General features: G+C 37.4%; 2 protein-coding genes across 7 annotated transcripts in view; one reads left to right on the top strand and one right to left on the bottom strand.

The window, feature by feature from the left end:
• CHR18 (chromatin remodeling factor18) overlaps positions 1-2,460 on the bottom strand; it is a 29,653-nt gene extending 27,193 nt beyond the window's left edge. For 3 of the 4 annotated variants that reach the window (XR_015974847.2, XM_008802107.5, XM_088714808.2), the window contains exon 1: positions 2,102-2,460. Coding sequence is in view for 2 of the 4 variants with exons in the window: in XM_008802107.5 (XP_008800329.3) it covers positions 2,102-2,341 (240 nt within the window). In the remaining 2 variants the exon portion in view is untranslated. The remainder of the gene's footprint in view (positions 1-2,101) is intronic. The other variant, XM_008802109.5, reaches the window with a different exon arrangement.
• Positions 2,461-5,733: 3,273 nt separating this feature from the next.
• On the top strand, positions 5,734-14,825 carry LOC103714729 (aspartic proteinase-like). 3 transcript variants are annotated; one of them, XM_088714806.2, is made up of 15 exons: positions 5,808-5,946; positions 6,031-6,163; positions 7,533-7,897; positions 7,985-8,045; positions 8,633-8,727; positions 8,838-8,950; positions 9,631-9,799; positions 9,920-9,959; positions 10,052-10,116; positions 11,985-12,098; positions 12,216-12,280; positions 12,406-12,562; positions 12,656-12,775; positions 14,261-14,349; positions 14,467-14,825. In XM_088714806.2, the coding sequence occupies exons 3-15, from the start codon at positions 7,547-7,549 to the stop codon at positions 14,549-14,551; spliced, it is 1,524 nt and encodes a 507-aa protein (XP_088570932.2). In that variant the 5' UTR covers positions 5,808-5,946; positions 6,031-6,163; positions 7,533-7,546; the 3' UTR covers positions 14,552-14,825. The 3 variants fall into 3 exon arrangements, with proteins under 3 accessions (XP_008800325.3, XP_088570932.2, XP_008800326.3); XM_008802104.6 differs by having other exon boundaries at positions 5,809-5,946; positions 6,136-6,163; XM_008802103.6 differs by lacking the exon at positions 6,031-6,163 and having other exon boundaries at positions 5,734-5,946.
• Positions 14,826-15,677: the final 852 nt, after the last annotated feature.

Here is a 15,677-nt window from a genome sequence, read left to right as displayed (position 1 = left end):
ACCGCGGTCTTAAAAAAATTCACAATTTTTAAGAAAAGCGATTTGCCGACTTTACTTACAAATCACGAATTTTTTTAAGACTGCAGCCGGACCCTATTTCGTTCGAAACAGGAGAGCAGCAGCCACAACCTCACTTCCTGCAGCCGAAACCAGCCTCCATCGGCCTCCGCTAGCCTCTAACGGCCTCCGCCGGCGTCCCGCCCTCTCTCTCTCCCCTCCCCCGCTAGCTCTCTCTTTCCTTCTCCTTTTGCGTCTCCGGCAACGGGTTCTATTTTCGTTGCCGAAACCATATCGGTGGCTCACTTGTACAGCTCGAAATGATCGGAATCATCCGGTTCAGGATGGTTCCGTCGACCCTGGTCCTATGTAAAATAAGATTAAATATCAGTGCCAGGCATTAAACCCAAGGCTATCAAAAGCGAAAGGTCCTTGCCTGAACAAAGCAAGATGCTGATTTTTTGAAAAGTTCGATAAACATTGTAGAAATAAATACCATATGTATCTTTCAAAAAAAAAATACAAGCATTATAAGATAGTTATTCAAGTTTCAATATCAAAAATCATAATTTTCTTGCACCAAAGATATCATATTTCACACCTTTTAGAACACCATGTCAAAATACCACTTCCCAAATGTCTCTTGCTTTGTCTCAGGTGCTCGCTAGGCATCACCTTAGTAAACTCCCCTTGCATAGGGACTATTGAGATGCTTAGGGGCTTCTCCGTGTTGCTTGAGCACCGAGGTGAGCGCCCGAAGTGCCTTTAACAACATTGCTTAAACCGATAAAAAGATGATCACATAGCTGTTAAAGGCTCACTATGCACTAAGGCACTAACGCCTCTTAGAGCCCAGACACAAGGTGCAACAGAAGACTCCCGCCTTTATAAAGTAAGGTGCAAAAATATCAATATACATAATAATGAATACATGATTCTAAACACATTTAGCAATGAATTATCAACTTATGAACACAAATATGGAAAAAAGAAGCATTAGGGGATGGGTGGAGAAGAGGAGGAGGAGGAGGAGGCAGTCTTTCTTTTTTCGACCAAGAATCCCCAAAAACCTGGTCAAAATCAAGAGTCTATGATTGCAAAGTGTAAACATGTGCTTTCTGCACCTAGGCTTTCTTCAAGGCGCAAAAAAGGCACCAACATTGAGGTAGCTAAGGCGCTTGGTGTGTGCTTCACTTGTGCCTTGCACCTCAAACAACACAGGATTATCATGAAACCATTGTTAGTGACTGCTGAAGGTCGAAATACGTCTTATATGGACTGAAATTACAATTTAGATAATTTAAAGCTATTAACTGAAGGTTGCCTCAGAGGTCATACCCCTTCACCTAGCAAACAAAGGTTCTAGGTTCGAGTCTTGGTGGTGCGTCCCCAGGAAAACGGACTTAGAGATAATTATAACGTGGATGGGTCTCCATCCCTTTCTCTCCAGAAGAAAAAAATGAAAAGAAAAAAAAAGAAAGTAAGCTCCTAACTCCCACCAAGCAGATCAAAATTATTCACCTGAACAAACAATAAATGTTAATACTACAAAGGAAATCTTGTGATTCATTAATTTCTTGTTCTTTGAAATCCAATCCTCATTTTACAGAAAGCCAAATCAAAGATTGTCAACCACTGATTGACTAAAAATTGTAAATAACGAGAAACCTTTTTCCAACCACCCATATGCCCAACACGCATCCAAATGCACGCGCTCTGCATGCATAAACGCATACAGTAAGAATCTGTTTCTTTTTTCACAAAAGAGTTCCTTGCTACGGGCTCAAGTGCTATTGGAATCTAAAATCATATGAACCATCTTTCACTTCCATTTCACACATCGATTTCTCGCTTTGGTAATTTCCATATAATTAGAGCATAAATTAATATGAAAAAGGCCAGGGAGAAACCAATCAAGAACCCGACTCATTTGTTTTCGGAAATGCAGGCATTGTAACTCGTTAAAAAAAGATCCCATCTTGAAGCCTCTGGAGAGCTCGAAATCACTTTCTTGGCACGATCAAACACAAAACCTAGAAATTTCAAGCACGGGTGCGTAATTGCACACTCCAGACGAATCAAACAGAAGAACCCAAGCGACAACCTTTTTATGGCGCGACTCCAAGGAAGTCTTCGAGGGAGGCTGCTGGAAACCCTCATGAGGGGAACCACTGGGGACGGTGGTCCGAGACGGGAGGGGGGACGAGGAGGCGGAGGCGGAGGCGGAGGCGGCGGCGGCGGCGGCGGCGGCGGAGGTACTCCTCTCGGAGATCTTCCTCTTGGCGTCCTCCTCGAGGAAGTCGAGTTGTTCGGCGCTGAGACCCCAATCATCAAAGTCTCCCATCGCACTCCGGATCCCTCGCTCACCGAGTTGGGAGCGAGGAGGAGGAGAAGAGGAAAAGTTGGAGGGATCTTGGTCTTTTCTTTACCTTTTGGAGGGGAGTCGGTTCTTTTAAAAGCAGCGGGACGGGACGCTTGCTGCCCTCCTCCTCCTTTTTTTTCTTTCTTTCTTTCTTTTCTTTTCTTTTCTTCTTTTTTTTTTTTTTTTTTTTTTTGATTAAAAGCGGCTACTCATTTCATATAACTCTAACGTGAGTACAACCTGCTAAATCGCGAGAAAGTAAAAGATGCAAATAAGGATGAACGTCATCATCAGACGTCCAAGTAAAATCTCCGAAATGCCGGGCAGCATGAGAGGCGACCCAGTCTGCAGCCCTGTTCGTCTCCCTGAACACATGTCCTATCTGAACATCGCCCATCAACCATACCATCCTACGGACTTCCCTAATGAGGGAATGACCATCCCCAAACCGATCCGCCCCTCGGAGCCAATCGACAACCACAGATGAATCTCCCTCAAGGAAGACCCGCTTGCTGCCTTTCAACAATGGACATATACCGGATGACCGCCGTCGTGATGAGACATGGCCCAGAGCCCTGGCATTGGTTGTATTTTGTTTTGCTCCGAGCATTTTCTGAGACATATTAATGCTCGGATTATCAGCTATCAAGATTTGAGCAACGACATTATTTCTTGAACGGAGTGATATCGCCACAGCAGAAAAAATTGGTACAAGAGAATCGATTCTAATTTTGTTTTAAATGGTCATAGTATAATTCCACGTACACCTAAAAACTAGAGAAAAAATTATAAGAAAAAATTATATGTACTATTAAAAATATATTAACAAATACTAAAGATGGACCTCTAACAATTCATGATCTCGTCCAAAATAGCTAACCGAAAGGTATTATTTGGATTTCTTCCTAATGAATGAATCTGTGCTGTAGTGTCTTCTAGTTCACAGGATTTTCACAGAACTGATCCAATTATTTATCAATTTTAAATAAATGCTTGATGAAAAAAAAAGGGTTATATCTTTTATAAATACTATATGTATTACAACAAGATGTTGTTGTAAATACTATATGTATTACAAAAGAGACTCCCATTCTCTTTCTTCGCAGCTAAGAACAAATGAGGGTTAAACAGTCAGGGACTAAAAGGCTTGATGGAATTAGTGTCCCAATAAAGTCATTATTTCGTATCAGATACACTTTTTAAGGCATTCACTAAATAATTTACTTTATTTATGGATAATTATTGGTAATTATGATGTCTATTTGGTATTAGATTCCTAAGATCCATCGAACAATGAAGGATACTTAGTTGATTAATTGGTTAATCAAAGGAGAACTAAGAGTCCGGTTTCTTGTTTCTTAAATTGTCACGGCTCGGAGTAAGATTAGGAGACTTCATTCACCGGACATACATGATCCATCTTATATTAAGTAGAGTTTAAAAATTAAAATAACCCAACTACCGGACACCCTTAACCTTATTCCAAATTTACTAAGGCAATTCCTCCAATTGGATTTTTGCCTCTTTCTATTCCATAACCCCAAAATTCCAATACTGAATTAGCTCTCTAGTTACTTTAAATTGAAAATCATTTAGATCTACATAACCCATTATCCTTGGTAAGCCTTTTTGCCATATCCAATAATTGCATATTCTAGTATAAATTTGTGTAAAATCTTTTTCTATTTTACCGGTGCCTAACGTCCTCTCATCCATATATGTAGGGTCACATTCGAGTTATATCTGGTGCAACTTTTATAGTATTACATCCTTTTCGAATTAAATGATGGAGGTTCCACATAGATGACACGAGCCAATAGATGAGATCTACTATGTTTAAAATGCTTACATGTAAAAATTCATATGATTTGGAACTCCTAACCCATGCATCAATGGTCAAAATTTAGATATTTTAAATAATACAACATACTTGGCCACTTGTTACATAAACTAGAGGTCTCTAAATCATACAAATTTTAGTATATTAGCAATTTAGAGGTAAAAGATCGTATCCAATGGTTCGAATTATCAATGAAGGATCTCCACTATCCAATTAAGGTGTAATTCTATAAGAGTCGCACCACTATAACTTGATCGTGGCCTCTATATAAGTAGCCATGTCGACTAAGTGTAATATTTTCTTCAATCATTCTCCCTACACAATTTTACTCTTTATTTTCATCTTCGGCATGTTTTTTCTTCTTGCAGATTCCATATTATAATCAGAAGTTTTGCTTTTGCCTGCAGTTTCTGTATTATAATTAAAAGTTTTATCTTTCTAGACAACCTTTAGGTTTACCACTTACATGAACTTAACCAGCATTTACCGCCTTATTTCCACCTTTTATCCGTTCTAACATATCACACTAACTCCTCTAGTTTTGTAAGATGTCTCTTATAGTCTCTGACTCGATCCATTCAGACTTTTTCTATTTTACTTCTCTCTCCTACATAAGCCGCAAGTGCAAGATCTGGCATTGGAACAATAAATAAAAAAAACTCCTTTCTCCCACCTTAATTTAATCATTTGCATAGCCCAAGCACTAGTTTCTAATAAGTATATTCTAACCAATTTATCCATTTTTATTCTCCACACAACTCTCTATCCGCCCATTCTTTTTGCTTATTAGAAGCTTTTCTCCCCTTATTAAAAGTCGTTTAGTTTCCCCGCTTGAGTAAGTTTAAATAATTAACATTTACATAAGCAATTAACATTATTATCATGACACTGTTGTGCATTATTTTTAATTTTTAGCAATAATTATTATTGTAGATATTATATTATTTTCTATGAAAATCACATGTAGGTCCATACGAAGTGCGAATGCTTCATCCATAATGGTGGTTCGATAAACTAGGCCAGGTCAATCCAGGCATCCATAATATTGATACGAAATGCTCCTAAACAGAGATATGAAATATTTCTAAAGACATTGTCCGTTCATACTAATAATTAATTAATTATGAAAATAGGCTTGGGCTACCGATCGCAAACATATCAGGCTTGGGCCTCGATATCTGTTTAATCTTATCCGCCGAATTTGTTTAATCTGTTTAAATTTATTGAAACTGTTAAAAGTCTATTTAGCCTATTTAACTCACTCAATTCAATTTGACACTCATTCAATATATAAGTTACGTGGATTTGATTGAATTATTTATTTAATAAATAGGTTAGATATAGATATAAAATTTTGATTTATTTAATAATGAGATCCAATCAAGGTTGATGAATTTTTGATCCCAACCACATCCGACTGGAGCTGTGTATGATTCGACCCGATTGCCCGCTTACTGCGGGGGATTTTCGTATCCGACAACAGGTGGGGTCCACCAGGTTATGCTTTGCCCTTCCCCGAGAGCCAAGATTTTTTGTTTTGCGGTCGTTTTTCGACATACGTGGTCAAGACAACATTATTATTATAAGTAGTTTAGGCCATTTAATTCACAAGTACTGACGTCTGATAAGGTTGGATTTCTCGCAGCTGCTAGCCTTTTCCACCTTTAACTTGTTGGGTAGCTATCTACCTCCCTTTCCTCATTTCTCTCAGTTCTCGCTCCCATCTCTCCAAAGCTTGGTTGCTAAGGTATGATCTTGTTATTTTGACCCACTATTTTTGGTATAATTTGTTCAGATTTTTTTTATCTGATACCTCTCTCCAAGCATGTAGGGATTTTTGGTCAGGCATAAAGCCAGACCCACAAGTTTTTTCATTACTTGGTCAGATATTTGAGCACTTTGTTTCTAAGCATATCGGGGTTTCTTTCTTTTTCAGTGTTTCCATCTTCTACTCTCTGTGCCAAGTACGCTCTGTGGCCTTCTCTTCTCTTGCTTTCTTTTTCTATTTTTTTTTTCTCTTTAAAGTTTTTGTTTTAGTGGTTTTCTGGTGATAATTTTGCTTCTCTTGAGATTTAAGACCTCCTGTGGATGTTTTCTTTTTTGTTTTCAAAAAAGAAGAAGAAAATATGGGGATAGTCATCAATTTTTCACATCTCATATATGATGGTTTTGTAGGTGTACTTGTTCAATTTCTGCTTGATACTCTTAGGTTGGCCCTTTAAATATGACTATTGTCTTTGATGATTTATACTATCCAATAGTTGAGTAAATTATTCATTTTAATTTTTATATTTTAAGCAAACCATCACACCCCTCCTGTACTGGTCGTTTGGTCGACTTTTAGGTATTCCAAGATTTTTTTCTGCTTGGATTCTGAATGGGTTTGACATTTTTTTTTTCCAATCACATAATCGGTTCAAGCCACATGAACTTTCTTAGCTTGCTAGTGTGATATCTGTGGATGATGCTTGATCATGAGGGTAACTACTTACCTTACACAACTATCGTAATAACTACGATAATATAGCAATATTACTTATGATCTAGTGCTTCTTATGATTCTTAACGGTCTCTTTAGAAGTTGTGCCTATCATGAAAACAGTGTAACCTAGATTGAGACATCAATATTATATGCTTATTTTTCTCAATTACTCATATCTCTAAACTGTTTTAAAATTTTTTGTTTTCCTAGATTGCGCCTTTTCCTTTTTTCTATAACTGTTATTCTTATTTTACTCGCAAGGTAGGCTTTGAGCACTGTTAAAACTATTAATGTTTTTTTTTGTTAAATTCTTTTTTTTGTATGGTTTCTTTTCCTTTTGCTAAAGTATGTCTTCCAATGTTCACGGCTTTTCCTTGATTAACTTAGACTTTCTGTGTTTTTATCTTTTTTCTAGATTTGCATGGACTAAATGTATGACTGTTAATAGATCGCATCTGCATTTTTTTAATCTTAATTTGGAGCTTCAAATATCTTGTGTAGCTTGTTCCTTCTCTTTTCTAGTTTTCTATTTTGAGACATGGGTTGCACCACAGGATTCATTTCAACTGATGAGAAATGAATGCATAGTAAATGACAACAGATATATAGCACCAAAAGTTGCTTTTGATATCATATAGAGTGTTAATAAATAAAAGTTAAGAATGCTGATTTGAAGATCAAGTGGATTCTCTTTTCTAGTTTTCATGTTATTGATGTTACAATTCAACAAGTCCCTATTTATGTGGCATGTGGTTTGCTACTTTTCTTTCTCTTGTCGAATCCTTTATCTCATATATGCAAGATCCCATTTCTTAGTCGCATGCAACTCATGTTTTGCTGTTTTTCTGCAGGTGCTTTATTAAAAATGGGGCATAGATTTGTTCTGTTGTATATCTGTTTGTGGACTTTGACATGCTCCTTGCTTCTCCATGCTTCATCTGATGGATTACTAAGAATTGGTCTAAAGAAAAAACCCTTAGATACTGAGACTCTCAATGCTGCAAAAATTGCAAGGAAAATGATGATCCATATGCAAAAGAACGGTCTTCATCATAGTCTGGCTGATTCTGATGTAGACATAATATCTTTGAAGAACTATATGGATGCTCAATACTTTGGAGAGATTGGTATTGGCACGCCTCCACAAAATTTCACGGTCATATTTGATACTGGAAGCTCCAACTTGTGGGTCCCATCATCAAAGTGCTACTTTTCTGTAAGATTCTAGGTTCTCATCATATGGTTGTCTTTCTTGGTGCAAATGAATAGAAACACATTAATTTGAAAATGTAAATCCTTGCAGATTGCCTGTTACTTCCATCATAGGTATAGAGCAAGCTCATCAGCCACTTACACAAAGAATGGTATGCCACTTGTTCTGAACTTATGAGAATCTGGATATTATTCAAAACTATGTGAGATCTGATAAGTAGTTGCCCTTACTGTATTTTTTTTTTTTAATGTAAATATACTTAGTTATGATTGGATTTTAAAAGTACTTTATATGCTCTTCCTGTTTACATCAACCATTTGCTCAAATACAATGTAACACTGTGAATTCATCCGACAACTTTTCATTTTCCATTGCTGATTTTTTAAATGCAATTGCTTGTTTGGTGTCACCACATTTCTTCTTTTAATTTTGTACTTTATTGTCTCCTAGAATTTGACTTGCTAGATTAGAAGTCCTGCTTAATCTAGAATTTGTGTATTTAGTTTCAGTTTTAAATCATCTGTGATCACACTTTAGATAAAATATGCACAAATTAATTATTAGTCATATAAGTTCTGATTTGTTAGAAGTTGTCTGTTTGAGGTTTCAAGGGTTCACTTTGATACTTTTCCCTTTCCCCCTAATACATTCCTTATTGACCAATTCTTGCTGCTTGTTTTAGAATGAAAACATCAACATTTAAATCATTTATTTATTTATTTATTTTTGGCTTAACAGGAGAATCATGCGAAATTACTTATGGTTCCGGAGCAATTTCTGGTTTCTTTAGCCAAGATAATGTACAAGTTGGAGACCTCGCCGTTAAAGATCAAGTTAGTTTTTTTTTTTTAATTACCTTCAACTCTGCAATTTCAGGTATTGATGCTTTGTAGGTTAGATCTTTCTCCCACCTATTGAATAAGTGACGTGTATCATATTTCAGGTTTTCATTGAGACAACACGAGAGTCGAGCCTCACATTTGTATTAGCAAAGTTTGATGGCATACTTGGTCTTGGCTTTCCTGAAATTTCTGTTGGTGATTGTCCCCCACTTTGGTATATCATTTCTCCCTTATATTAGTTTATTTGGATTATATCTGTCACGCCCCCGCCTCTGCAAGGCACGTGAGGCACCTAGTGCCCACGTGGGGGCCACATGAGGGGGGAACACGGGGCTCCCCTGCCAGATATTGTCCGGTTCTGGGGCTTCACGCAAGCGTCCTTCACCCCTCTCCTATTTTGTTTTCCACCCAAAACGCGTCTGCAGGATTTGGAGACACCCGCCTCATATGCCCAGGCTCTGGAACAAGTCTTTCCGATGTGGGACTATTGGGCCTCACACCTTTCCCACCATCGGACAAGAGCCGTCCTCGGCTCTGATACCAAATGTCACGCCCCCGCCTCTGCGAGGCACGTGAGGCACCTAGTGCCCACGTGGGGGCCACATGAGGGGGGAACACGGGGCTCCCCTGCCAGATATTGTCCGGTTCTGGGGCTTCACGCAAGCGTCCTTCACCCCTCTCCGGTTTTGTTTTCCACCCAAAACGCGTTTGCAGGATTTGGAGACACCCGCCTCATATGCCCAGGCTCTGGAACGAGTCTTTCCGATGTGGGACTATTGGGCCTCACAATATCCTTGAAATATTTTACCTTATCATTCTTTGAATCCATATGTTACAGGGTATATTCTATGTGATGTTGCCAAACCTTAGGCTTTCTTTTATTACTCATCACAGGTATAGCATGGTTGAGCAGGATTTAATTGACAAGAAGGTATTCTCGTTCTGGCTAAATAGAGATGCAGACGATGTGAATGGGGGCGAGCTTATTTTTGGAGGTGTTGATCCAAGACATTTTAAGGGCGAACATTCCTATGTTCCAGTAACTAGTGAAGGATACTGGCAGGTAGTCCCAAACAGACGAAGTTGTGCAGAGAATGAACCTAGATTCCTTTATATTCTTGCGAGTTGTGACAACTAACATATTTTCACTCATGACCTCTTTTATCCCCCTTTCTTTTTTCAGTTTGACATGGGAGATTTCCTGATTGATGGCCAATCAACTGGTAATACTTTCCGTCTGTCTACACATGAACTGCTGTCATATCATGCAACATGATGTTTCTGAACAAGACTTCGAAAACTTTTTGTCATGCAGGCTATTGTGCTGATGGCTGTGCTGCTATTGTAGATTCTGGAACTTCCTTGCTTGCAGGGCCAACTGTATGTTCCTTCAAGCACTTAAAACAATTAAGTGTTTTCAAATAGATGATTTTGTTGGCTCTTGTAGATGCTACATTTTCCTGCTTTTATGAGATATCTCAGCAGTTCTTTAATTTCCCTGGTTATTTCCATGTTATCACCAATAGTCACTGTATCTTGTCTTGAAGGTATATTTATAGGTTGTTGTGCAGAGCTCATTTCTTTTTTCTCTTGCTTTAAGACAAAGCTATGATGGATAATCATGCCAACTAAGTAGTTTCTTTGGAAAGATGCTGTCTTTGTTTGCTATTTCACCTGATTTTTAGCCTTCACATTCCAGTTGTCTATTTGTGGTCTCTTTCTGGAAGACCCAATTATAGTTTTCTGGCTAGTTTCTCTTTCTTTCTCATGATTATTATGATTTCCTTTTGGTTCCTGTTTACTTCATGTTTGAGTACACCAAACTCACTATATCTTTTTTCCATTAACAGTGTTATGGTGTGTCTTGTATTTAGAGGAGACATTACCAAAAGGGCCTGTCCTAAGCTCGGGCACTTGGCCTGGGTCTGAGGCCCACTGAAGGGTCCATACATGTATATTTTTGCCTTTTCTAGAGTTTTGGGGATTATTTCTTGTTTTGGGGTTTTCAAGTGCTGGCGAGATTGAGAGCTTTGTATTATCATTAAAGATAGAACTACATTAGTTATGCAGGGATTAGAAAAAGTTTAGGACACATACTATGGAGATATAATGATGCAGGCTGAACAAATGTTATACTGATGCAGCAAAAGCATAACAGTGGCTTTGTTAATAACTGGGGCTCATTGTCTTTCTCTGTATAAGGTACCTAGCAGTTCTAAGCTTGTAGGTATCCTTTCCCCTAAAGCTATATGTATGAACATCGACAGAGTTGTTTACAATGTTCACCTTGAGACTCATGCAAGTATTGCAATTAGCTTTAGTATTTTTTTAACATAAAAAATCTTAACTGAAGTGCGTTTCAAGGTATTGCACCAGTCATCCTGGGGTCCTAACATTTTTCACTGATATGCAGCATATATACAATTTATGATTATTGAAACTATGGGATAGAGCCTGGCAGTTGCAACCCCCCTCTGGGGGTTCTGGGTTCAAATCTTGTTGGTGCAGTTTCCTGAGTATTTTACCAGGCTCTTATATTAGATGGTTCTCCTTTTATTATTATCGCTTGCACGTGCTCTCAGCCAAACAAGACCATTTAATGTCCTTTTTTCATTGTAAGTGACCATATATCATACCTCTATAGTACTTCCAGTTTTGTTACATACACTTTGTTAGTACAGTTCTTGCAGAAGAGAAGCAAAAGAATGGCTTCTCTTATAATGAGAGTGTTTTTATCAAGTTATACAAATTTTAGGGAAAAATTAACAAGATGGGAGATGACTGCAATCCATACTTGCCGTCACCTGGATTGTATATGCTCAACACTATAACTGACGATGTGCATGCATGCAAAAAAAGGGCTTCTCTTCTGGCTTTAGTGACATAATACTCTATGCTTGAGAGTTTTTGCTAGCATACTCGACAAAGAGTTATGACTTTGAATTTTCTTAAATTTTCATATCTTTTAATTATGAATTCTTGTGAGTTAGCCTCAGATGTCACCATGTGTTATCTAAAAACTTCTGCTCTAGCGAAAAACATGATTCCATTAGTTGAATACTGCTGATACTGTTCCACAATATCCAACTCTGCATCTCACAAAATGAGACTGAGGCAAGAAGAGCTAGTATCTGTTGTGATAAAATCATCCAAAATATGCAATTCATTACCGCAGTTGTTTAATTGTATTGATGTTCTTGTAAATAACACAGGTGAAAATTTATATTTGATCTTTTTAATGATTTCAGACCATAGTCACCCAAATAAATCACGCCATTGGTGCAGAAGGAGTTGTGAGCATGGAATGTAAAGAGGTCGTTAAACAGTATGGAGAGTTGATACTGGAGTTGTTGGTTGCACAGGTTTGTTCTTTGTTTTTCTACTCCTTTATCATAATAGATGTACGGATAATTATAGTTTCTCCTATAAGGTTGTCACTGTTTTCTTATTGTGATCTGAATGTGTTTGAATGGTTGCAGACTCGACCAGATAAAGTGTGCAGCAAGATTGGCCTATGCATATTTGATGGAGCTCGATATGTCGGGTTAGTTAATCATAATCATTCTCCAGTTGCATGACAACTGTTTTATCTTTATTTTTTTTATTCAGGTGTTCGTTGTCTCTGGTTTCATTTATAACTATTGAAATAAGAAATATAATTTCATGCAGTACTGGCATTGATTCCGTGGTTGACAAGCAAAAGGAGGAAGATTCATCTCTTAATCAAGATGTTTTATGTACTGCTTGTGAGATGGCTGTTGTTTGGATTGAAAATCAACTGAGAGAAAATAAAACTAAGGAACGAATTTTGGCCTATGCTAATGAGGTAGTTTGCTTTATAGGTAGTCCCATGTTATTTGAATATATAGTCGATAGTTTTTTAAATACATAGAAGTGACATATTCCAAATGCTTTGCAGCTGTGTGAACGTCTGCCAAGCCCCAGTGGAGAATCAACTGTTAGCTGTGATCAGATTGCAAGCATGCCAAATATTTCATTTACAATTGCCGAAAAAGTTTTCAGCCTAACTCCAGAAGAGGTAAGGAGATAATATATTAGACTTTATCACTTCAAATATCATTAACTATTGCTGTATGATCTGGTCATCATATTGAAATTACTCTTGTTTACTTTTTATATTGAGAACTGTAAATTGTACTGAGAGCTGGAGAAAAAAAAGAAGCAGCAACCCCAAATATAATCTATGCTACAAACACGTGGCAATTGTTAATACTTAATACTAAAGGGATTCATGGATAAATTATGCCTTACAAATCCACTTGTCTTGCATTTTCTCATGTGGTTTAGTTGATTTATCATTGCATTTTCTTTCTCTTAACAGGCTATATATGGAAATGTTATTATGTGCTTTATAATAGTTGAGGTCGTATTTGCTTTGGAAACTAAAAGATATGGAGTTTGATGCTGACCATTCTTTAACTTTCAGCACAATATAATTTTGTTATTTCTGACCTTCATGTTCTAAAGATTCTGTGCAAGAGCGCGATTTTTTTTTCTTTAATAGCAAAGTGAGGTGGTGATTTTTACCAGATCAAATGGTGCTCCATAAAACTCTTGCCCGGAAATTGTCTACAAGGTCATATCTAGGGCTCCAAACAAAAGAAAGATGTTCATGAGCAGCTCAGGCTTGGCTTGACGACGGGCTTGATTAAGCTCATGTTGTTAGGAAATGAGCCAAGTGCATACCTCATTTAAAGCTTCACAGATAAATGAGCAAGCCTGAACAGTCTGGGTTTATAGAAAGAAATATAGAATCTTGGGCTTGACGGAAAACTCTTTCAAGCTCGTTCTTTTAACAAGCCAAGCTTGAACATCTACTGTTAGGCTCCACTCTAGCTCTACTTGAGCTCAAATACCCTTTTTACATCATAATGAAGACCGAGCAGCTTATTACTTGGGTCAGCTGGCTCTTTTGTGCAGCTAAAATTGTACCAAATTTTGTTGTTAACTAACTGCCGAGTTGATATTACTGATGGTTAGCTATATGAACAATATTTAGTAAAGGAAGATAGGAACGGTCTGATGTGTCTCAACTCCAGCAGATATCATTATATAATGACAGATACTTTAGCAGTTTGGGTTTCTCTCTTTAGTTTGCAGTGATTTTACTAAGGTTGCTTGATGTTATTATTGAACTGAACGATACAATAAAACTCATGGAAGGAGAACCATTTAAGTTTAAACCATTGTAAACTCTTTTTGTGTTTATTATGAGAATTAACTCTCAGAAGTATTGCAATAGTCCTTGCACTTGGAAAAAGTGTCCTTCCTCTCCCTATCAATTGACCTGTTAGCTACTTATTTTCTTACAGTCTGCCTGCCAAATCCAAACAGATGGATTAAGGCTTATAATATATTGCTTTCTTCTTATCTCAGTATACATGAACACATAATAATGAGCTCTTCTGATATTAGTCCTAAATGTGATTGTCGTCGATAACAATGCTTAAACTTTTGATCTTTGATTCATCGTAACTGTTCATTTTCTTATTCCAATTTTCAGTATGTTCTAAAAGTTGAGCAAGGATACACAAGTGTCTGCATAAGTGGGTTTATGGCATTTGACGTGCCACCTCCTCGAGGTCCCCTCTGGTATGCTGTGCAATTTTATTAACCACATTACAACAAGAGCATATATCATATAAACATATATGAATTGCATGTGTGGGGTATGATGAACCTGTTCTAACAAAAATTCTTTGCTTGCAGGATTCTTGGAGATGTTTTCATGGGTGCATATCATACAGTGTTTGACTTTGGTAATAAAAGAATAGGGTTTGCTAAAGCGGTTTAAGAAGACTTTTCATGCCTTTGCTTGGAATACATGACTGTGCATTAGCAGATTGCGCTGCAAGTGTGTAACTAGGGGAATCAAAAGCACATACCATATGGATGTATGTAGCTTTCATGAATATATATCACTTATTAGTCTGTAAGATCATGGTAACTGGTGCTTTTGTGTACTTCTGATTGTACCTAATGCATATGTTTTAAGATGGTTGTAAGGTCAGTGCTGTATGTATTGGACTTTTTATGCAGTATGAAGGTTATATCATATTTAAAGATCACCATTTGTCCATATTAGGCTGTCCGATGATGTGACCTGATTATCTGTCGTCAGACCTTTACATGGTATCATGCTTCAACTATCCTGTTTTCAGAAACATTTGAACTGTTGCAAGATGGGGATGGAGAGGGATAAATTGGTTCTTTGCTGAGTAGTTCAATGTATTGAGACAGGACATTATCCAGTCGCTTGCATGACAGGTCTAAGACCTAAATTCAATTTTTCCCTTATGAATGCTGATTCTACTATCATAAAACTTGCATATAGCATACGTATGTCAAAACTAATGGGGTTGTTTTTTTCTTTCTACAGGTGGCACTAGGGCTCAGTTTGTTATAAGCTGAGATTTTTCTAGGTTGTCCGTATTGCAGGATTAATACATTTCTCCCTTAAAATAGTCTTAACTATTTTAATGTCCAAGCATCTATGGTGCGGACAAGCTGAGCCAAGTTGCTCAGGCTCCATTTATATATGTGAGCTCGAGATCAGCTGAAGTTGAGCTAAGCTTAGGCAAAAATATTCAAACTTTGCTTGCTTGTTAACTGAACAGCTTCTTATCAAGCTGAGACCAAGCTTCTATTTGTTTTCACAAGCTGAAAGTTTTCAGGCATGCTCGTTTGTGAAAAATGAACTTGGTTTATTGTCCTAATTAAACAAGCTTGATAGAGCCTGTTTAGATTGATCTATTCAGGGTCAACTTGGTTCATTTACAGCCTTATTATATTGAGGCTTCTGCTATATTATGATTTAGGACAATAATTATTTAATATCGGAAGATAATAATACTGATATTAAAAGCAGCGCTATGCTCAAGACTCAATTCAAATTCGCAGTTCTTCAGTTGAGATTGAAC

This window comes from Phoenix dactylifera, chromosome 2 (genome assembly GCF_051530095.1).
Source record: "Phoenix dactylifera cultivar Ajwa chromosome 2, Ajwa_hap1_PhDact_Kaust_v1.1, whole genome shotgun sequence".
Classification (NCBI taxonomy): Eukaryota; Viridiplantae; Streptophyta; class Magnoliopsida; order Arecales; family Arecaceae; genus Phoenix; species Phoenix dactylifera.
Note: the sequence above shows the minus strand (reverse complement) of the source record. Positions and strands in the feature narration are given on the sequence as shown.